The 23790-nt window shown below is 41.3% G+C and overlaps 1 protein-coding gene across 1 annotated transcript in view; it reads right to left on the minus strand.

Moving 5' to 3' along the window:
* LOC103092531 (mucin-16-like) overlaps window positions 1–23790 on the minus strand; it is a 178052-nt gene that overhangs the window by 25898 nt on the left and 128364 nt on the right. Inside the window, exons 69-90 of the mRNA XM_056820976.1 lie at window positions 23656–23780; window positions 22903–22970; window positions 22406–22578; window positions 19688–19723; window positions 18693–18758; window positions 17604–17731; window positions 17418–17485; window positions 16868–17040; window positions 13725–13760; window positions 11158–11282; window positions 10974–11041; window positions 10323–10495; window positions 8360–8395; window positions 7541–7609; window positions 6674–6739; window positions 6306–6430; window positions 5633–5700; window positions 4829–5001; window positions 3355–3390; window positions 2507–2575; window positions 1644–1709; window positions 808–873 (exon numbers count right to left, since the gene is read on the minus strand). Of these exons, the coding sequence (XP_056676954.1) occupies window positions 808–873; window positions 1644–1709; window positions 2507–2575; window positions 3355–3390; window positions 4829–5001; window positions 5633–5700; window positions 6306–6430; window positions 6674–6739; window positions 7541–7609; window positions 8360–8395; window positions 10323–10495; window positions 10974–11041; window positions 11158–11282; window positions 13725–13760; window positions 16868–17040; window positions 17418–17485; window positions 17604–17731; window positions 18693–18758; window positions 19688–19723; window positions 22406–22578; window positions 22903–22970; window positions 23656–23780 (2013 nt within the window). The remainder of the gene's footprint in view (window positions 1–807; window positions 874–1643; window positions 1710–2506; window positions 2576–3354; window positions 3391–4828; window positions 5002–5632; window positions 5701–6305; window positions 6431–6673; window positions 6740–7540; window positions 7610–8359; window positions 8396–10322; window positions 10496–10973; window positions 11042–11157; window positions 11283–13724; window positions 13761–16867; window positions 17041–17417; window positions 17486–17603; window positions 17732–18692; window positions 18759–19687; window positions 19724–22405; window positions 22579–22902; window positions 22971–23655; window positions 23781–23790) is intronic.

Here is a 23790-nt window from a genome sequence, read left to right on the forward strand (position 1 = left end):
AGTTTGCCAAGTCTGGGGCTTCCTGCCAGGGATGCTCTGGGCTGTTACTCTCTTCATCCTCAGAGAGGGATACAAAGACTCATGACAATATCCCAAAGACCTTGTCATTCTCTAACAGGCATTCTCTAAGTTCTTTCCTTTAGCTTCATAGAATCCTTCACCTCTTTTAAAGCACAGCCCTGAGCTCTTCTCTATCTCCCAGTTTGTTCTCTCCCCATTTCTAGCCCCTCAATGTTACTTTGTTTTCATTCTGTATATATTTCATTCACAGTTATTCTGTCTACATGTTGTTTTATCCATGTTGAACATGAGTTCCTGGAGAACGAGAATCTTTTCTTTTTGGATTTGAATCCTGAGTGCTCAGAAGAGTGTCTAGTACATGGGAGATGATGCATAGAGTAGCACTGCCTTTTGAGTTGCAAGTCAAGTGGAGGTGCAGGGGTTGGAGGGAGTACAGTTAGCCCCCCCAGACTAGTGGCTGGCAGGGAAGGAAAAACCAAAGTAAAGATCTTTTAGATGGTGGGACTGGGCCCAGTGTGGGAAAAGGGCCCCCCCTTCCTCTCACCTCCCTGGAGCCCATAGTCCCAGATAGAGGAAAAAAAGGAGATGAGTGGTCTGAGTGCTGTGCTCATGGAGAAGGGAAAGAGAATAGCTCCCCCAGAGTCCCTCTGCCTTTCCAGTAACTACCTCTGCCAGGGATGGTGCATGTGCCCATAGAGAGGTCTGTGTATGCCCCCTTTGGCATGGGTGCCATATGTTCACCATCACAGCTCTAGGGAATAAATCAGAGATGCTGGTACTCCATACCTGTGGTGCTAGAGAATGATGGTGGAGCTGAAGAAGTTGATGGGGAATATGTGCTCTGCCCAGGAGCTAGTAAAAAAAACAATTATGATAAAGTAAAACCACTGACAACACCAGAATGTGATTGGCACAGGAAGGGTCCCTGACAAAAGAGCAAAAGGCAGTGTCACCAGCCTTGAGCACAGCCCTGAGCTCTTCTCTATCTCCCAGTTTGTTCTCTCCCCATTTCTAGCCCCTCAATGTTACTTTGTTTTCATTCTGTATATATTTCATTCACAGTTATTCTGTCTACATGTTGTTTTATCCATGTAGAGCATGAGTTCCTGGAGAACGAGAATCTTTTCTTTTTGGATTTGAATCCTGAGTGCCCAGAAGAGTGTCTAGTACATGGGAGATAATGCATAGAGTGGCACTGCCTTTTGAGTTGCAAGTCAAGTGGAGGTGCAGGGGTTGGAGAGAGTGCAGTTAGCCTTTGGGGGGAATGGGGTCACCCCACCCCAGACTGGTGGTGGCGGGGAAGGAAGAATCAAAGTAAAGATCTTTTAGATGGTAGGGATGGGCCCAGTGCAGGGAAAGGAGACACCCTCCTCTCACCTCCCTGGAGCCCCTAATCCCAGACAGAGGAGGAAAAAAAGGAGAGGAGTGGTCTGAGTGCTGTGCTCATGGAGAAGGGAAAGAGAATAGCTCCCCCAGAGTCCCTCTGCCTTTCCAGTAACTACCTCTGCCAGGGATGGTGCATGTGCCCATAGAGAGGTCTGTGTATGCCACCTTTGGCATGGGTGCCATATGTTCACCATCACAGCTCTAGGGAATAAATCAGAGATGCTGGTACTCCATACCTGTGGTGCTGGAGAATGATGGTGGAGCTGGAGAAGTTGATGGGGAATATGTGCTCTGCCCAGGAACTGGTAAAAAAAACAATCATGATGAATTAAAACCAGATCAGAATGTGATTGACACAGATAGAATGCCTAACAATAGGGAGAAAGTCAGTGTCACTGGCTGGTTACTTATTCTGGAGAAGTGGAGGGTGAGAGTCAGCCACCTTAGTAGGGAGCAGGGTGTAGGGTGAAAGATCCTTTTTACTAAAGTTTGTCAAGTCTGGGACCTTCCTGCCAGGGGTGCTCTGGGCTGTTGTTTTCTTCATCTTTAGAGAAAGATAAAAGGAGTTTTGACAAGTTCCCAAAGCTATTATTCTGATCAGGCATTCTCTCAAATCTTTCCTTTAGCTTCATATAATTTTGCCTTTTTCAAAGCAAAGCCCTGAGCTCTTCCCTGATATTCCCTAGTTTGTTCTCTCTTGAAGTTACTTTGATTTCATTAAAAATAGAACATGAGTTTCTGGATGACAAGAATTTTTTCTTTATGGCTTTAAATCCTGAGTGCTCAGAACAGTGTCTGGCACATAGGAAGTAATGAATAAATGCTTGCTTGATTGAACTGAATTAATTGACAGAGAATAAAATTTTCCTTATTCTCTGTGACATAGGACTACAACAGGACAAGTCACATGGCCTCGGGTTTCCTTGCCAATGGTTTGGTGGGTGAACAGTATTCTGAACAATTGGAAGTTTTAGAAGACCTAGCAGTTATTTCTGCTTTTAGAAAGCATTTTCTCTCCCCATCTTTTGGGGCAGGGTGCTCCTCAGGGGAGGGGTTGTAGTGATCACTTTCCAAGGTATTAAAGGTGCCACATTCCTACCTATGGAGGTTCCCATCCCTGTGGAGCCTAAGGGAGTTACAGATGTTGATGCTTTGTCTATCCCAGAACCTGCAGAAAGAAGAGTTATTAGAAATGACCAGTGGTTCCTCACTGGTGGAGAGCTCATCGAAAATAGGGTCATCAGACCAGCATAGAATTCCCCAGGCTCCATTCAGGGAGATGGGAAAAGGGGTTTAAATACTTGTTCAAGGAATGAGTGAATTTGCCATTTTTGCTACACTAGCATCTAGCTTAGGGATCTTTAAGTAGAAATGAAGGCTACACAAGATATAGTCCTGTGAGCCTCCCTCTCACCACTTTCTCACAGACCTGAGGTTCACCTGTGACTTATGAATCTCCCCCAACGTCCTTATTTGGACAGCTCCCCAAGTCACCATCACTCACATTCTGACAAAGAAAACATAGACTCTCATGGAATGGGGACCTAGCTCCAAATCAGGAAAGGTTGGAATAATCGTGGATTTTGGATGACACTCTTCCCCAGATGCCTTTCCTCCTCTGTAAGGAGAGACCTTCTCCTCATAGAGTCTCAGAACTTAAATGACCCTTGGAGGCCATCTCACTGAGAAATTCACTCTGTAATGTTCCTGACATGTGGCCATTAAACCTGGGCTCAAAGACCTTCAGGGATGCAAATTCATTCCCTTTTTGATGTAACCCTCGGTATCTTTAGGACTTCCCCCCCCCTCAAGATATCTGAATGGGCTTGAGGGTAGGGGACTGGAAAAACCACAACTGATTCTTATTATTAAACCAGATCCAAACTCCCATTGTCTTTGGGTAAATAAGGCTAAACACAAAAGAGATTTAAATGCCAAAACACTTACTGACAGTGGACAGGGCTGAATCATGCTCATTATAACCTAGAAACCAAAGGACAGATAAGTAAGGGTGGGATTCCAAGACTCTGGAAGACAGGAAAAGAACAGGAACTCAATGTGAGAGGCACAAGCAAGCTGAGGACCATTTGCTCACCCCAGGCTTCTGGGGGACCTGCTCTTTGAGGAAGGAAAAATTGGAATTCTTCTATCTACTCTCAGCGTGTCCTACGTGAAGAGTAGAGAAAATAAATAAATCTGTGATTTGGGGGAAAACAATGGGGACATAGAGAGATTCATGCCCAAATCAATCCATCTTTGATCTTCTCTGGTTTTTGGAACCTGAGGAGAAAACCTGATTTCCTGTTCTGACTTATCCCCAAGTCCTTTTCCCAGTCCCTTCGTTTGCTGGAAAAGCTTCAGGATGCTGGGAATAGAAATAGACTGAAACTGAATGAGGGGTCTCCACAATTTCTCTCCCTAGAAATTTAGGGCTAGGAGAACCTAGTATATCGCTAGTGCAATTCATATCTTATAGTATTACCAACAAAAGGGCATTTAGCCTCTTCTCTGGAATTTACTCCTACCTATGTCTGCCTTTTAGAATCCTTAATCTCTTTCAGCACTTAAATCAAATGTCCTCTTCTGCATGAAATCTGTCCTGAGCTGCACCATCCCCCTTCCAGCTGCTAGTCCCCTCCTTACATCAGTTTATATTTATTTTTGTGGGTATATTTGTATGTACACACATATAGTATATATGAATATGCATAGACATGTTGATATGTATACATGTATGTGGGTATATATACATACATATGTGAATATTTAAGACCTAGCTTTAACATACTATGTCTATATACATATGAACAGTTATATACTTATACATACAAAAGCATGTATGTATATATAAGACCCACCTTTAACATCCTATATGTCCACATGCATATATGTACATATAACCATATACAAGTATATAGATATGCATATGCATATTAATATAAGACCTGCCTCTGACATTCTATGTGTGGTACTGGATTGAATGCCAAAGAGCCTGACACAGGAACCTCCAAATGCAGGGAAGATGAAATTGAGATGGCTGAGTTTTGTGGGAAAGGTTGATGATTGAGTAACAATGATATACTGATTATTTGTGTAGGAGTATTGAGCAGCTAAATCCCATCAAGAAAAACCTATTTATATTTCGGTAAGGTGTATATGAAATAGGAAATCCCATTTCTGATAAGCTCTGTAGCTGCCACTAGGTAGTATCAACCAAGAAGGGATGGCACCTTAGGGAAACAGGTATGAGTAGGGCCTGTCTTACTCAGTTGGCTAAACAAAGGAAGAATGAGAAGATTTTGGTTGAGATTAGGGCCTAAATAGAGTGAGGACAACAGGAGAGGAGGTCAGTACCAGGATTGTACAAAGTTGGGTTGGCAGAAAGTCAATTATAATTCACCTCCACAGCAGGGCTGCTCACCATTGAGGAAGAGACTATTCTTGTCCAAGGTATAGGGGCCAAGTCTGGTGATTCCATTTGTCAGCTTGCTCAGCTCCCAGTAAACCCTTTTTCTGTCCAGAAAGGGGACATTGGGTTGTCTCCAGTGGAGGCATACAGCATCCACTCCTGTTGCTGACCCTTCTTTCCTAGAGCTGAGAAAAGAAATGTTGATAGAGATTCCTGGAATAGCTGCAGAAACATCTAGATAATATCACAGGTAAGGGGATAATGAAATTGACATGACTGAGGCACCATGGGAAAAGGTGAAAGTGACCCTGGGAATATTGATGAACTGCTAAATTTATAGTGTGGGTAGGAGCATTGAGCAACCACAGATATTTTTTTTATTTTTTTTATAAACCCTTACCTTCTGTCTTGGAGCTCCAAGGCAGAAGAGCGGTAAGGGTTAGGCAATGGGGGTCAAGTGACTTGCCCAGGGTCACACAGCTGGGAAGTGTCTGAGGCCACATTTGAACCTAGGACCTCCGTCTCTAGGCCTGGCTCTCAATCCACTGAGCTACCCAGCTGCCCCCAACCACAGATATTTATTAAAGAGAATCTGGAATTAGAGAATTTGTTCTAAATAATAATTTAGAAAGGGAATTGCTATCCAAAGAACCTAAACCAGAGTGGTAGAGATGGAGAGATTTGGAGAATTTGAACATGGAAGAAGTATATGGGCAAGTAATCTTTGTGGCTTGGTCAACTTTAGACCTCACAGTGTGACTGAGAGCCAAGAATATAAACCCTCATCCAAACAACTCTCAGTTTGTAGGATCTCACCTAAAATATATCACTCTGCATCCAGAATAAAGGCTGCCAATGCTGCTGTTTCTGAACATGGGATCAAGCTGATAAAGGAAGGAAAGGGGAATAACAATTAAAGCCAATACTTAAAGGTAGAAAAACAGTGTATATTATCTCATTCACTACTCAGAACAACCCTATGAAGTAAATGCTATCTGAGAAAAGCTAAAGGACTTAACCAGGGTCACACATCTAATAAGTATTTAAAGTGAGATTTTAACTTGATTCTTCCTGATTCAAAGTCCAACAGTCTATTCAGACTGAAACAATTTGGTAGTTTCAGTGGAGACAGGATAGAACCTGGTGTCAGTGAGAAGACCTGAATTCAAATGCAACTTCAGAAACTTACTAACTGTATGGTCATAGACAAGTTATTTTCCATCTGTCTACCTCAACTACCTCATCTGCAAAATAGAGATAATAATAGCATTTATCTCCAAGGGTTATAACGAAAATCAAATACACATACACAATGCCTTGAAAAGTTTAAAGTGCTATATAAAAGCGAGTTAGTATAGCTATTTTCCATTAAACCACCTATATATTACATATTATGAAACAAGCAGGGCCTTGAGTCTAAGATATGCAGAAAGAAACCTTGCAAGTAGGGAATAAAGGAGAAATGTATATGTAGTAGGTTGCATCTTACCAGGTGCTGCAGGATTTTCTCTGTTGTGTTGAATTTACTGGAACCAGTGTTTCCCATATCTGCTGTGTACAGCAGGTTGGTGATGGTGAAGTTCAGTGTGAAAGCCTCCAGGCTATGGCCACTGGCTGTAGTAGAAGAAAGAGAGAATTCTTCATTTATGAAACTTGCATGCATCAGCAAACCTAGGAGCACCCAGCTGTTGTGGTCCTCTTTCTGGAAGGAAAGCTCAACATCCTGGTCTCACCAGTGTTTCCATGAAGGAACATTTCCCATACCTGACTTTCCCCTTGCTCTATATCTCCCATTTTCAAATATCATTCCCAATTAGACTTCCCTGGGAATGGATGATAAATGCAGATTATTAGTACCTGTGGTGATGGACATCAGTGAAGGAACCAGAGCTGGTTCTGGGGTGAATGCAGTTGACACAGGAGCTGAAAAGTTATTGGCATGGAAAAGCATTGAGAATATCACTATGCCATGATGAGGGGAATGGACTTTGATCTTCAAAAGGGGGAAATGACTCAATTAGCTTAGCTTGAAACTTGACCCTATCCAGAGAGATTCTGAGCTCTGAGAGAAGAGTTTCAGTCACAGTAGAAGAGAATGATAATCTGGGTTCTGCGCATCTATTGAGGAAGCTCGTCACCTTAGGTTTTTCCTATGTGGGACATTCTGGTCCTTCACTCTTCTCAGATTTTAGGGAGGACAAATAGACTCATTCCTCATTCACAGGAATTTTCATGGTTAAACTGCCAGAGATTAAAATCCTGTCTGACCACTGGAGCATGCTGATACTAAAGTTTATACATCCCAAACCAAACACCCTGATTTCCCTTCCCTTTGTAAATAGTTTGTTGGTTTTGGTTTTCTTTTTGTTTTTTATGACAATTTCATATAATGAAGTTTTGAGAAATCTAAGACTTTCCTCTCTTTTAAAAAAAAAAAAGTCTTACCTTATGTCTTAGAACCAATACAATGTACTGGTTCCAAGACAGAAGAGAAGTAAGGAATAGGCAGTGGGGCTTAAGTGACTTGCCCAGGGTCTCATAGCTAGGAAGTGCTGAGGCCATATTTGAACCCAGAATTGTTTGACTCTAGGCTTGGCTCTCTATCCACTAAACCTCCTGCCTGCCCCCTAAACTTTCCTCTCTTCTAGGTAAGACATTCTTTCCCAAGTCACTGGTTATGGTCCATGGGAGCTCTCCAAGGTACTTCAATGGCTCTGTTCCTACCTGTGGTGCTTCCAGGCTCAGTGGGCCCCAGTGGGGTTGCAGATGAGGAGGCAGTCACTGATGTTAGAGCTGCAGAAAGGAATGTCATAAAAAAAAAAAACATGATAAACCACAGGAAAGAATAATAAATGTGAATATGGGCTGTGGCCACATGTGAATGAATTCAGGGCTTTGTACCTAGTTGATGCCTAATAAATCTTTACTCAGCAGATGACTGAAAGTATATAATTAAATTTCTCTGGTGGCTGCCCTCAAATAGGATCCTATCACATGATTACCAGGTAAAGTGTATTATCAGTGAATATTTTATGTATATGTCAGGAGAAGGAAGAGAAAATTCAGGACTCCATGGCATAACCCATGATTTGAGACCCATATTCACTTTCACAGATTTGAAACCTGCTAGTCTTCTTGACCTCCTTATTTGGAAAGCTTGACTAGTAATCAGTATCTAATAAATGAGCAAGAAATTCTGGAGTAGGAGGTCATAGGTCTTTCAGGACTTTTCCCTTCCAAAGTCATAGGATTTCAGATTTAAAAGGGCTCTCAGTGGGCACCTAGTCTACAGAAACCCTGTACAGCATCCCAGACAAGAGGTCACAGTGATCTATTTGATGATCTCCAAGTGATAGGGTACTTACTCTTCTGGGGCAGATATATCTTTCTCATTGTGCCCTAGTGTGCCATGGGGATGGGGTCAAGTAGTAAATATCACAATCATATCACAGAGTCACTTTGGAGTCCTTATCCCAGGGATTCAGGCTCAATATTACAAGACAATCTAGAACTCAAAGGGAATTTGGATGTTCCAATACTTACTGGTAGTAGGTTGAACTGGAATGTGTTCATTATAACCTACAAAACAAAAAAAAATGAACAATGAATGGAAAGAGCTCACTATCCTAAGAGAGAAGGAAGAGAGAATACCTGAGTTGAGAGTGAAAAGAACAGCCGAGTTCAAATAACTCAATCTGAGATCTCATACCACTTGAAGAATAGGCAGCTTGAAAGGGAAAAGATGATAATTTTCCTATTCTCCCCTCCACTCTTTGACATGAAGACCAGACTTGAGGGGAATAGAAAAAGGAAACTTATAGCTTGGGAAGGCAGGGATTTGGGGTGGAGGAAACTGAACCTATGACTTGAATGAATGTCCTCTTACTGTGCCTTGGTCTTTGGAAACATAGGAGAGAGCAAACTCTTCTTGGTCATTCTGGTCTATCTCTAGGTCCCCCCCCCACCTCATTCTTCCAGTTTATAGAAATATTCAGCACAATAAGAACAAGGAAAACTTGGAAAGATGCCTCTTCTCTTTCTCCCAGTCTCTTCCCTCCCACCAGGGAATAACAGCTTCTTCATATATAAAATGGAGCTAATAATAACTTCTACTTCCTACAAGGTTTTGAGGATCAAATGAGACATTTGTATTCTGCTTGGCAAATTTTAAAATGTTACATAAAGACTATAAATATCCTTTCTTCATATCTGCTTTCTCAATCTTCCTAGTACATAGTTCCAAGTTTACCCTCTTCATCTTATTCACCCCTTTTGGGCATGCTTCACCCTGTCAATGCTCCCTCTAAAATGTGGCCTTGAAACTGGACATGATGTATCAGATAAGGCTTGGCTTGGTTAGGGGAAAGTCAAACTATTACATGTCTCTTTCCAGATATAAAATATCTTCATAGAGACTAACATTTCACATGATTTTAGGACTTTCTCTAATTGAACTGATAACCCACCAAGACCCCCAGATCATCTATGATTGAAATATTTGTCTAGTCATGTCTACTCCATCCTACATTCATACAATCAGATATGTTAAGTTAAACTGCAGATTTTTGCCTTCATCCTTAATATATTTTTACCTTGCTAGTCTTTGACAATCATTTCAATGTACTGAGCTTTTATTGGACACTGATTCTGACTAATATATTGACTAACTATCCTTCCCAACTTCATTCATTTATACATTTGAAACTGTCTCTGGCTATGAGAGATAGCATGGTATTATAATGGGTCAGACTTGGAGAAAAGAAGACCTAAGTTCAAGTCCAGAACTCAGACACACATTAGATATATACCTCTGGGTGTCAACCTTTCAATGTTTAAGACCATTCTATAAAACCTTAGGTTACAGAAGAATTGCCTATCTGCACTGGAAGGAGTTTACACACCAGAAGTTCCTCCATATAGATGAAAACACAAATTGAGACTCTTCGAAGAAGCTATATCTTCATCAAAGTCAGGGCTAAAGCCACTAAATATGAGAAAATAATTGAAACTTAATGATACAAATTATAATGGCTAAGCTTGAACCCAAAGAATTCTAGAAATGGGGGGCTATGGATGTGGAAAACTGTGATTAATATCAGACTTTTGGATATTTTGACTAGTTTTGCTAACCTCTTCTCCCTTCTCCCCTTTTCCCCCTATTCTTTGTTATTAGAAATGGCTTTCTGGAAGGGGAACCTCTATTGAGAAATATAGTTGATGTGAAAACCAAATACAATAATGTAATTTTATATTTTAAAAAAGAAGTATTGGATAGGACTGTGAGGCCATCACCAAGTAACAGCAAATAAGGAGTTATGTGAAATCATTTCTGCTGTGGGTAGAGTTTGTCTTGTGTGGGTATCTCAAAAAAGGATGGAGAAGAAATAGTTCTAGGGTAGGTTATGGAAGAAATTAAAATTAAAAAGAAAGGGAAAGAGGCTAATACTGAGGTTATAACATAAGAGGAAGTTAGCAGAGGTGCAGTGACCTCTGTGGGGTTGCTTACCATTGAGATAGAGACTCTCCTTAGCAAGGGAGTAGGGGCCCAGCATGGAGATGCCATATGTCTGGTTACTCAGCTCCCAATAAATCTTTTCTCTATCCAAGACAGGGTTGTTAGGGTCTTTCTGATAGGTGCACAGTGCATCCACTCCAGTTACTAATCCATCTTTCATAGATCTGGAAAAGGAAACATGGATAGAAGCTCCAGAGACTGGTACTGAGAGATCAGAATGAGGGAGCACTCATATAAAGGGACAATAAAAGTGATATGAGAGCTATATGTGACATGACATGACAAAACTGACCAAGACCCTCCAGGGTGTCTGATGGATACTGCTTCCCTGCTGGTATAAGATTGTTGAACAACCAAAGATCCCCAATGAGGAGGACTATCTTGATATACAAGAGTTTGTCCTAAATCTTGACTTTTCTGAAGAAATGAGTTTCTCAAGAACCCGTGGACCAGATGGAGATAAAGCAGTTTAGGACTTTATATGGATAAAGTGCAGCAAAAGGATAGTATGTGGAGAGCTACTTTTATGCTTGTATCCCATGATTTCCAATTCAGAAACACCCCATTACTAAATCTCTGACAATGGAGGCCAGGAGAATATACTCAATAAGTTCTTCAATTCTCAACTTTCCTGGTTCTCACCTCAAGGACATCAACTTGCAACCAGCGTAGGAGGAGCCAATGCTGGTGTTCCGGAATAAGGAACCAAGCTGGCAAAGGAAGGGGAAGATGAATCAGTTCCTGATCAGACAGTTGCTAGAATCAGAAGGTATGTACAACACAATGGCACAGCCAAGGAATCATGCAGGTGATAGAGTAATCTTACCAGACGTTGCAGTATCCTCTCAGTGGAATTGAATTTTCGAGAGCCTGGATGCTCCATCTCTGCTGTGTAGAGCAAGTTAGTGATGGTGAAGTTCAAGGTAAATGCTTCCAAGGTATGTCCACTGGCTATAGGAGAAGGAAAGAAGTTCTCATACTTGAAAGTCAGGCACATTGGTCAAGATACCTGAAAACACCTAGCTACTAGTGTTCTGCTCCTTCCTGGAAGAGAAATTTGGGTTCTGGGCCCTACTGAGGGCCATTTTATGGGGTTTCTCTGGCTTTTAAATGCTATCCTGTTTTTTATCTCCCAGTATCTAGCCTCACATATAGTACTGCCCAGAAAACTACCATCAAAATTAATGTCTTTTAATCTATGGGGCTAGAGAATGGCGAAGGTGCCAGAGATGTTGCTGGAATGAATGTGGCATTGAACCTAAGAAAAGAACACTATGAATGAAAACCACTGACAACTTCACATATCACTGTCATGAACATGAGATGAGGGGGAAAGGACTATTCTTGACTTATTGTAGGATCTCTCAATTGCAAGCTATAGGGTCTGGGGTTCAATCACCAGAGGATAAAGAGATTTGGAGGTAGTAAGCTCCATTGAAGCAAGCTCCATTTAAGTAAGCATTGCTACTATATTCTTTATAATTTTATCCCCAGGACTTGGAACAGAGCTGGTCATATAGCAGATGCTGAATAAATACTTATTCGTGGATTTCTTGCTTGACTATTGACAAAGCCTATCAGACCTGTGTTGCCTTGGACCATTCTTTTGAGGGGAACACTCAGAAGTCTCTTGTTTCCAGTTTCATTGGAGATTGCTCTAGCTAATTGTTAAAAGAATTAGGCAATTCAATTCTGTCTTCACAGAGAGACAATTTGGTATAGCAGATTTATCCGTGGACTTCAGCACCAGGAAGACCTCGATTCACATCATTTCTCTGACATGATGCTGGTTATGTGATCCTGGCCAGGTCATTTACCTTCTCCTTACTCTAGGCAATGTTCTAAGATTGTAAGTCATAGAGAATGCTCTAATTTTCAAAGGCAGCTCCTTCATCCTGGAGTTTCCTATTATCAATGAACCAAGGTTTCTTTTCTATCCCTTATCTCTGGTCTTTGTTATGTGTAATTCTGTGGTGACATACCAAGTCCCACATCCCAATGTCTACTTTCTCTATCTGGGAGATAACGTTATTATAGAATGGAAGGTCTAAGATTGCTCCCACTTCTGATCGGCAAGTATCTCCCCAAATAGTTTGGGCTGCAATAGATAGAAGCAGCTCCTTAAGCACAAAGGCTGTTCATTGATAGCCCTGGGATGGGAACCTATTTGTCCAACTGCCACACCCCGTGGTCCTCCCTAGGGGAGAAGACACTGATGATGTGGTAGCCAATGTGAAAGCTAGAAAAAGAGCACAATCGCAAAAGCATGGATGGAGTCAGAGTTGTAAGAGCCCTCAGAGGCCAGTGGATTCAACCTGTGTTTGACCAGGAACTTCCTCCACTGCATCTCCAGAATGTATTAGATAAGGATGCCAGCCGCAGTTGCCCTCAGGAAAGGGATAAGTGAGCTAGGGTCCTTAGACACCAGCCCAGAGATCTCCATTCAAGAGGAGTTTGTTCAGTGAGCAGCTGACAAAATAGCCTTGTCCTGGGTGGAACTTCAGAACCTTTCATCAGCATGCCAGCTGAGGTCTCTGCTGGTGACTCCATTAATGAAGAAAGGTGAAATCAGAATTCCCCAAAGGGCTGATATGTCAGTTCATCCTCACCCCCCCCAATTCTATGCCACAGAACTTAGGATCAACTGTGACTCGTCAATCCCCCTCACCTGCTTTGGAGACAGTTAGGCAAATCATTACCATCCAAACTCTGAAAGAACTGGGAGTCCTGAGGTAAAGGCTCTAGATCATTGATGGTCAACCTTTTAGAGACTACGTGCAGTGCCCCACACCCCCAGACTGTGTGCAGTGACCCAACCCGCACCCTCCCCCCACTGCTTCTTCCCAGAGATGGGAGGGAGTTCTCCAAAGGTAGGGAAGTGGCCTAGTGTTTCGCTCAGGGGAGGGAGTAAGGGCAGACAGGTGGGGAAGCATGGTTGAGAAGAAGAAGGGAGCAGCTCCACGATAGTCCCTCTGCCTTTCTAGTAACTAACTCTTTAAGAGAAGTCTCTGCGTGCCATAGGTTAATGAAGGGCTTTAAGAACCTCCAGTTCTTGTTCTCACTCTTATGTCATGAGTTAGAAAGAGTGTTAGCTTTAGGGTCATAAGATCTGGGTTCTAATCCCACTTCTGCCACTTACTACTTGTGACCTTGGGCACTGCCACCACAGCTTCCCTCTGAAGACCTCTGGTGATGGAAAGCACACATGGCAGTCTATTCCATGCTTTCAATTGCTTCCTGACCACACCTGAAAGGGCTTCTGGGGGCATATCCTTTAGCACAGGCCCTGATTGGTTGAGATTGTCACACTGGGGACCACCTCTGAGGTCAGGATGGAAATGAGTCCCAGAGACTCACCAATGGCTCAGGGAGTTCGTATAATAAAATACTTACTGGTGACAGGTTTGACCAGTGTGTTTTCATTATAACCTAGAAAACAAAAGAATGGACAGTGAAGAGAGGCAGCACTCAGTTCTAGGAGGGAAGAAGAGAACAGCTTAGAGGCTCCGCTGAAAGAATGGCTTAGTTTTCCATCCCTGGGCAGTCAAGGGATTTGCATCTTGTGGACAAAGAAAAAATGCTGCTGTCTACTGCCTAATTCTTTTTGTCTGAGACACAACCAGGAAGGTAGAGAGACAAGAGTAGTTGTAGCTGGAAGTGATTTACCACGGAGGCAAAGGCAGACTCGCCACAGGCAACCCTATCTCTTTTCTGACCTAAGGAATCATTACTCCTAATTCTGCCTTCTGGGAGCCAGCAAATCCAAACTGTCTTCCTCCTGTCAGCCTTCTAGATAACTGGAGAATATGAGCATGATGTCTGCAGGCTAAATATGAACAGTTCCTTCTAGCTGTTATTATTATCATAATTTTCACCACCATAATCATCCTCACTAGAATGTGTATAGTATTTCAAGACTTGCAAAACACTTTAGCCATATTACCTCATTTTTTCCTCACAACGAATAAAGATGGTGTTATTATTACCCCCACTTTACAGATGAGGAAATTGAGGATCAGAGAGGTTAACTTAAGTGACTTGCCCAGGTTATGCTGTCTGTGAACCTTAAAAAATACCCAGACCCTACTTCATAAGATTTGGTTAAGACCATTCCCCATTTGGGCAGTGAAGGTACTTGATCAGGAATGTGAGAACTACTTCACCATACTTAAGCATACTTTAGGGGAAGATAAAGTTGTAAACTCTTTGCTGAACAATGAAAGTTCTTAAACCCATACTTATAGTAAGACAAAATGTTCTTAAGCTGTGCCTATTTTTGGATATAATACAAAAGGGTGCTAAGTACCTATAAAGGTCAGGCAACTTGTGAACTTACAAGGAGCAAAGAGGTGAAAACTTACTCAGAGATTCTAGTCTACTCAGGTGTGAATTACTCAAAAGATTAGTCTACTCAGGTGTGAACTAAGAATGGTCTGTCCTTTGAAAAACGTCTACTGTGATTGGTAGATGAGAGAACTTAGGGGAGGTGACATAGGAGAAAATTCTCTTTAAAAGGAGATGAAAATCTGAGAGCAAGACACAGTCTCCTAAAGGAGGCTCTTGGGACAGTCTCTTGAAGACAGTCTGAGGGAGGCTGACTCTGACTGGAACTCCCTCTGAGGAGACTGTCCCTCTGAATCCTTGCTTGGACAGATCCTGTGGTGAGTGATAAAAGACTGACTGATCCCTCTCTTCCTAGGCTGGCTCATGCCGGCCTAGGCTGCTATAGCCCCTTTTCTCATTATTTCCTTTTTTTCTCTCTCTCTCTTAATTCCTCATTTGTATTAATTAAAATCCCTACAAAACCCAGTTGACTTGGGTATATTTCATAATTGGGAATATTTCCCTGGCAACCACCTTATATTTGATTTAAAACAAGACACTGTCTTGAAACCATATTTTCTGCGGTCACAATTTACTCATCCACTCTTTTATCTCTACAATTTAAGTCTTCCACTATTTTAATCACTACAATTTATGACCTCAACTATTTTAATTATAGCATGTCAATGATTTTGTTAGGCAAGACTTGAACTCTAACTCTGGCCAATGACTTTGTTAGGCAGGGTTTGAACTTTAAGATCAGGATTCAATAGTTTCCCCATAGTTTCCAGCTGCCTCTCCATATTAGAGGCAATTCCACTGGACTTGCTTCAGCTTGCCAATATCCTTTTGCAAATGTTGCCCCAGGACTGGCCTCAGTTCTCCAGATGACCTGATCAGGGCAGAGGGCCGTGGATTATCACTTCCCTCCTTTCAGGCCATTAGACTTCTATTATTTAGACTAATCATTGATGACCAGAGACAGGGCAACAGAGTGGTTTGAGCTGGGAATTCAGCATCAAGAAGGTCTGGACTTGGAACCCAACTGTTATACTGAATGAGCTGTATGACCCTACAAATCACTTAATGTCTCAGGTTCGTATAACTCTCTAAGATGGCAGGTTCTAGACAGGTTGCAATCTGCCTCGTGGAAGGGAATTTTGACACCCAAGGATGATGCTTTGACATAGTAATACATGAGGGGTTTTCTTGCCTGCTATGTTACTGTGAAGGCTTCTACTGAGCTTATTGGCAACAAAATCCCTAAGATAAGTTCCAAATAAACTGCTAGAGAGTCCCATCTCTCCCACCCTATACATTTAAAACAGACAACTTAATGAGTTAATAAATTTAGAGTCATCAGTGACTACATCTTGGCCAACACCTTTATTTTTCACAAGACAGAAATGAGGCCTATATGGGTTACGTGACTAGTCAGAAGTCAAACAGGGGGTGGGGAGCAGCTGGGTAGCTCAGTGGATTGAGAGCTAGCCCTAGAGACGGGAGGTCCTAGGTTCAACTCTGGCCTCAGACACTTCCCAGCTGTGTGACCCTGGGCAAGTCACTTGACCCCCATTGCCTAACCCTTACCACTCTTCTGCCTTAGAGCCAAAACAGAGTATGACTCCAAGACGGAAGGTAGGGGTTTTTATAAAAAAAATTAAAAAATAAAAAAGTCAAACAGGGAGGAATAACAGAGCTAGAATTTAAACTCAGATCCTCTGTCTCCAAATCTACTTCCTTCCATTGCAATACAGAAAATGATTCTTATTAAATTCTCTCTTATTGGAACTGAACCATCATTTCAATGTACCAAAACCTTTTAAGCTCCTGAATCCATCCACCCTCTTAGATATCTATCTTTCCTAACTTCCTATTTTCTGTACTTTGATTTACTGCCTTCTGAGTCCCCTACTAAGTAATTCTTTAAAAGGCCAAATTGGAAATAACAACAAAAACAAGATCAGGGACAAATATCTATACTTATAAGAGATGACACCTCGGAGAGCACTATGTATTGGGCAATCTAAGAACTCAGCTATGAGTAAGGTCTATCTTTGGCAATTGACTGAACAAGGGAAAAAGTGGAAGAAAGGATTCCAGGTGATGGATGGAGTTAAGACCTAGATACAAGTATAGTAATACTGAGGGTATAACAGAAGACTGAAGGGGATAATGGCCAAGATTTTATTTGGCCCACTTGAGTAGCTCACCATCAAGATAAAGACTGTCCTCCTCCAGGGTGTAGGGACCCAGCCTGCTGATGCCATGTGTCTCCCTGCTCAAGTCTTGGTAAACCCTCTCTCTGTCCAGGACAGCATTGGCAGGGTCAGTGTGATGAGAACACAGGGCATCAACTCTAGTTGCGGATCCATTCTTCATAGGTCTGGGTAAGAAAATAAGAAGGGTTACATGTAAACCCCGTGAAACTGGTGCTGAGAAGTCTGATTGGGATTCTAGCTATAGTGGCCTTTGTATAGTTGATGAATTAGCATTACTTATGTGGATAGAAGTATTGAGCAGGCAGAGGATGGCAATTGGAGAGAATATTCCTAACATTTGACAATTTGTTCTAAATCATCAGTTATGAGGGAAATCAATTTTCCTGAGAACCTATGGATGAGAAAGACTGGGGATAAAGTAATTTGGGAATTTGAAAGTGGAGAGAATGGGACTAAAGGCAAGTATATGAACAAGCTGTTTAATTCCCACACTATCTTGGGTCTATCCCCAAAGGTATGGGGAAAATGTTCAAGTTCTTACCTCAAAGAAGTCACCTTGCATCCAGAGTAGAGGGGACCAATGCTACTTTTCCAGAACACGAGACTAAGCTGACAAAGGAAAGAGAGAATTAAGTGTACTTGAGGATAGGAAAAAATGGGTTCTAACCAAGGAAAGGGGAAGGCATCTGTGCAGCTGGGGAATAAGGTAGGCAGAGGAGGGACTAACCAAGCGTTGAAGGATCTTCTCTGTAGAGTTGAATTTATCAGAGCCTGGGTTTCCCATGTCTTCTGTGTAGAGTAAGTTGGTGATGGTGAAGTTTAGGATGAAAGATTCCAAACTAGAAGTGCTATTGACTGAAGAGAGGAAGAGAAAAACCTGTGTTTGAGTCTTGGTCATATGATCTAGAAGGCCCAAGGACACTCAGAGGCTCTTCTGTTCCTATTTGGAAGGAAAACTCATGACCCTGGTTCCATTGAGATCCCTGGTATGAAAATTTTCCTACTTAACCAATTCTGCCTTATTCAGCTTTTTTCCTAACTGCTAATCACATGACCAAGCCCAGGAAGAAACTCCAGGGAAGGATTCAGAGATCTTAGCAGTTCACACTTATGGTGATAAAGAATAGTAATGGCCTAGGAAATGTTAGTAGGTGCTGAGAATAAATTAGGATAAATAAAAGTCATTGATAAAAGCACAATGAAAAAGTCATAAAACCAAGGGAAGACTTTAGGATGGGGAAGAGGGTGTGCTTGTCTTGGTCAAACTTGATCAATCAGTCAATATTTATTTACATTTATTAAGCACCTACGATGTGCAATGCACTGTGCTAAGTGCTAGGGATAAAAAAAGAGGCAAAAGATGGTCCTGCTATTAGAACTCACAAAGAGCTTACAGTCTTATGGGAGAGATCAAATGGGGATCCATATTCTAGAAGAGTATAAGACAAAGCTGAGTCACCACATGAGGTGTCAGAGACTATGGTAAAAGGATTATTTTTTTTGCTAATGTTGAGCAGAACTAGGGGTTTCTTGCCAGGGGTACCCTGGGTTTTTCATTTTTTCTCATCTTTTCATTGAGATGCAAAGATTTATGCCAAGTACCCTCAGAGATATCTCTGGATAATTGCCAGATGCTGAAATTTTGCCTGGTCTTTTTCATAGAAGAATTTAGAGGGAAATCATATTTCCTTTTTTTTCCCCTATCTCTAATTCTTAGAATAAGAAAGTTTGAAAACTGTTTCCTCTTTCCTTCTCTCAAAATCTTTGAAAAGCTCAGTGAGCACTTTCCAAAATACTGAAGTCACCATATTCCTACCTGTGTATCCAGGCCCTGTGGATCCCAGGGAAGGTGTGAATGTTGATCCAGTGGGGAGCCCAGAAGCTGCAGAAAAGGAGTATTATTAGGGTTGAACAGAGACCATTACCTACAGGGGAGCACAGTTAGTCTGTGACCACCTTGAGCACAGAGACTGGTTGGATTTTTCCTTCCTTTGTACTCCAGCCCTTAGCACATTACTTGGCACATAAGAGATAAATAAATTATTATTGGTTGACTAATCATCTGAGCTCCATCTCTGCATTCTATGAGGGAGGAAATAATATTTAACTAAATAAATAAAAGAAATGTTGTCAGACTCCTTTGGTAGCTGCTCGAGTAACTATAGGAAGAGGTACGGTCTATCCTCTATGCTGCCTTAGCACTGGCCAAGATTACTTTCACTGTTAGAGATATTACTAGGAGAAATAAAAATAGGCCTTAGTCTATAAGGCATATCAAGCTGTAAATCCTACTCCTGGCACACTCTGACATTTGAGGTTCACCTGTGAAAACTCAATTCCTCTGCCTTTCCTTTTAGGACAATTTAATATATTATCCCCAAGTTATCACATAGATAGGGGACACGGGAATCCCAGAGAGAGAAGCAATACCTCTGTTCCTGAAGGGCTAGAAGGGCCTAGATGTCCTTTGTTCTCTACCTGGGACCTTTTCCACATAGGATTTCAACACTGAAAGCCTTCTCAAAAGGCATATAAAGCAGAAATTCCCTCTCTAATATCATTGAAAGATGGATCCCCAGCACCTGTCTTAAGAGTTACAGTGAAATAGGAAACTCACTCCATACTGAGGCAGCTGATTCTGCTATAGGGAGTCCTTTCTGATTACACTCAAGTGAATTACAAGGGCAGGGATTTTTGAGAAAATTATAACTATTTCATACAGTCATAGGCTCTGTGTCTCAGGTGCAAAGAAATTTCAAGGATCATCACTAGCCTGAAAATCAAAGGATATTTAAATTACAAGACACTTACTTGTCATGGGTTGGATCAGATTCTGTTCATTATAACCTGAAAAACAAAAGGCAGATAATGAAAAAATATCTAAGGAGATAAAAAGAGAGCAGAGAGAACATTTGAAAGAGTACAAGAGAACTCAGATTGATAATAGGAGGTCTGGTGACTCAGCTTGCTATGTCTTAGTATCTAGAGGATCTGCTCTTTGAAAGAGAGCAGAAGAGATTTCTCCTGGGTCCCTGCCAGCTCTCTGGTATAACAAACACAACAAAAGACCTAACCGTGATCTACCCTGACCTATCTAAACATGAGAGCAAACTCCGAGAATGGTTGCCCTGGATTGTGACCAAGAAATACAACACAAAGAATAAAAATAATAGAAATACAACACACCTCAGGGACCACCTAGTCCAGCCCATAACTGAACCTGCAGCAACCCCCTGTACAACATCCCCAACGAGTATTGATATAGTTTTCATTTGAAGTTCTTCAGGGAAGGGAAACCTATTTCTGAAGTAGACCATTTAGTTTTGCAAATTACCACTTGATGGGGAATTTTTGTTGATACCAAACCTAGATTGCCTCTTTCTAGCTTTATTCATTACTACATTACTACAGACATTTCTGACCTTTAGGAGCCAAGCAGAACAAGCAGCCCCTTAACTACCTGAAGACAGTTGAATACTTTCTTCAATGTAGCCCAAGATTTTTCTTAACTTTTCATTTTTTATGTACTATTGTTGAATCATGGTGAGCTTGAATCCATTAAACTTCCCAATTTTTTTCAGACAAATCTAGCCAAAACTCCTCCATCTTGCACTTACAAAGTTGGTTTTGGGAGTCCAGATATAAGACTTTATTATTCCCATTAGATTTCATCTTATTAGATTTGATTCCAACATTCTAGCCTATTTAAGATGTTTTGAGATCCTGAGTCTGTCAGTCATTGAATATATTAATTCCATCTTAAAGCTTTGGGTTAGCTAAACAGTCCATAAGCATGCAATTTACACCATATTCCCAATTATTTATTTGAAAAATAGCACCGAGCTAAAGAAGATGATCCACTTACTGCCTCCTTCCAAGTAGGCACTGAATTATTAATGACTATTCTTTTAGTCCAGCCATTCTGCCAATTTTAAACTACTTAACTCTGCTACCATCTAACTAATATTTATCTATCTTATCTGTGAGATTAATATGGGAACATCTATCAAATGCACTAGTTCTTTTCCTACTATAAATATACTCCAACCTTAAAAAAGCAAAAACACCAAAAACTTTCACTTGATCCTGTCATTACCTCAAGCTATTATTATATATTTATTCTCCGTTTCATAGACAATGCAGAAAAAAACCTCATCATCTTGCAATCCAGTTTCTGACCACACATTTGAATTAAACTGGGTTTACTAGGGATCTTCATCATTGCTAAATCCAATGGCTTTTTCTCAGGATTCATCCTCTTTGATCTTTCTAACATGCATATATTAATGATTAAGCCTTTTCTCCTGGATGTTCTCTCCTCAGCAGCTCCCACTGGCTGAATTATCAACTCTAAGCAAATGAATTCTGGGTCTACATAGTTAGACTCATCAGTCTCACATCACCTCTAGACATTTCCATATGAATGTCTCAAACTCAGTATGTCCAGAATGGGACTCAGTGTCCTCTTAAACCCACTTCTCATCATTATTCACCTATTTTTGTTGATGGCACTATCATACTCACTGTTACCTAACCTTCAACCTTGAACTTATCCTTAGCTCTTCTTGTCCCTTGTCCCTAATTTGCAAAAGCAGCTAAGTGTCATCAATTCTATTTCTACATCTACATTCCTATTGGTTCACATGGTGTCTACCTTAATTCAAGCTTTCCTTACCATTAGCTAACATTGGCTATCATGACAATCTCCTAACTGGTCTTCCTGACTAATCTCTCCATGCTCCAACCCATCTTCAAATGAATGTTCCTGAAGCACAAGTTTGGTCATGTCACTCACTTCCTCAAGAAATTTTGCTGGCCTATAACTTGCATGTTCCCTTCTTTAAGATTGCTTTGAGAATAAAATATAAATGCCCTTGTTTGACATTTAAAACCCTCCAAAAGGTCTTTATAGACTGATTTCACATAATTCCCTCTCACACCTTTGTATTCTGGTTGTAATGTTTTACCCATACATGATACTCTAACTCCTGGACTAACATAAGGCTCCACCCATAACTATAATCTTCTCCATTCTCATTTCCACTGCTTAGGACCTCTCATCCTCTCGATGGTGTGCTCAAATATTGTCTCTCATACAAGTTCTTTCTGGATATGCAGCTGCCCCCTGCCCCCAAAGCTATTAATGATCTCTCGATGAAGTGATTTTGTTTTACTGTGAATAAAGTTTGTATTTTTTTCTTTTTGGGGTGCATGATATCTGTATATTTGCCTCCTCTTATCTATACCTTAATCCAAGTCATTGTTAAATATGCTGAACTGAAAAAATCAAGGATAACACTTGCTGACTGCCACTGATTGAAAAGAATTAAGAAAACCAAGAATAGGTTCTCTGGGGAAATAGATATAAATAAGATCCCTTTGGATAACTGGCTGGACAAGGAATAAATGAGAAGAAGATTTGAGGTTTGGGGGAACCAAATCATAAGAAGGAGAAGATACAATGCTGAGGTTAGAAGAGAATACGGCAGAGGCACAGATACTGAACCTTATTTCACTGAGGTAGCTCACCATTAAGGTAGAGGCTATCCTTGTCCAAGATATAGGGGCCCAGTCTGGTGATGCCATAAGTCTGTTTGCTCAGCTCCCAGTAAACCTTCTCTCTGTTCAGGGCAGGCATGTCAGGATCTTGCCAATGAGTACATACAGCATCCACTCTGGTTGCCAAGCCATCCTTCATTGGTCTAGGAAAGGAAACATTGATACAGTCCTCAAGATTGGTGCTGACTGAACTGACTAGGACTTGGGTATTAAGGCAGTGAAATTGAGATGCCTGAGATGATACGATAAAGATTGAGAGTGATCTCAAGAAGACTGACAAACCCATTCCACTCATGTAGAGAGTAGTATGGAATAGCCAATGGACAAGAGAGATGAGTATGAAGCACCCGAGTATAGGGAATTCAAAAATAGGGGTAAAGTCATTTTGTGGAGAAACCCTATTTTTGATCTTGTGGTCCCAAGGAAGAGAACCTCAAAATCCCATGTCTTAGCTTCCCAGGTCTCACCTTAGTGAAGTTAGCCTGCATCCAGAGTAGAAGGAACTAATGCTGCTTTTCCTGAATAAGGTATTGAGCTAGAAAAGAAAAGAAAAGGTGTAGGAGCCCACAGTTCTTGTAGGAATGGAGCCCACGGAATGGAGAAGACTGTTTGGAAGGGGAGTAAATTGGATCATAAATCCAGAGATGGAAAAGACCTTAGCAGCCATATTATTAGTCAATTAATATTTTGCTGCTGGCATTCTGGTCATTATCTTCATCTTCCCACCTCTCCCCAATAGGAATTTTGACTCTACCCACACCCATGCATCAGCCCAGGAATGCTAGACTCTGAAAGGTGACCTTTCACCTTATCTTGCCCAGAACCATGGGTCCATGATAGTTCCCAAATAGTATGGCACCATCCCACCTTGAGCACTGCTTTTCCAAATCCTCTTTATGTACTGACTTGGATATCCCTCCTCTTCCTGGAATGTAAACTCCTTGAGGACAGGAATTATCTTGCTTATTTTTATTTTTATTCCCAGTGCCTACAACAGTGACTAGCCATAGTAAACATTTAAGTTGGGAATGTTCATTCCTTCTTCCTTTCTAGTCCAGTTTCCTATCTTTATAAATGAGGAAAATAGGCCTAAGGAGGTTCAACCATTTGCCCAAGGTCACACAGGCAAAAAGCATCAGACTTAGGATTTGAACCCAGATCCTCTCACTCCAGAATGAATGCTACATACCAAGTTCAAGGCAAGGACTAGGAAATCTCACCAGCTGCTGCAAGACTCTTTCTGTGGAATCAAAAATGACAGAGCCAGGGCGCCCCATGTCTTTTGTGTAGATTAAGTTGATGATGGTGAAGTTTAGTGTGAAAGGTTCCAGGGTGTGGCCACCAGCTATGGATGA

This window comes from Monodelphis domestica, chromosome 3 (genome assembly GCF_027887165.1).
Source record: "Monodelphis domestica isolate mMonDom1 chromosome 3, mMonDom1.pri, whole genome shotgun sequence".
Lineage (NCBI taxonomy): Eukaryota > Metazoa > Chordata > Mammalia > Didelphimorphia > Didelphidae > Monodelphis > Monodelphis domestica.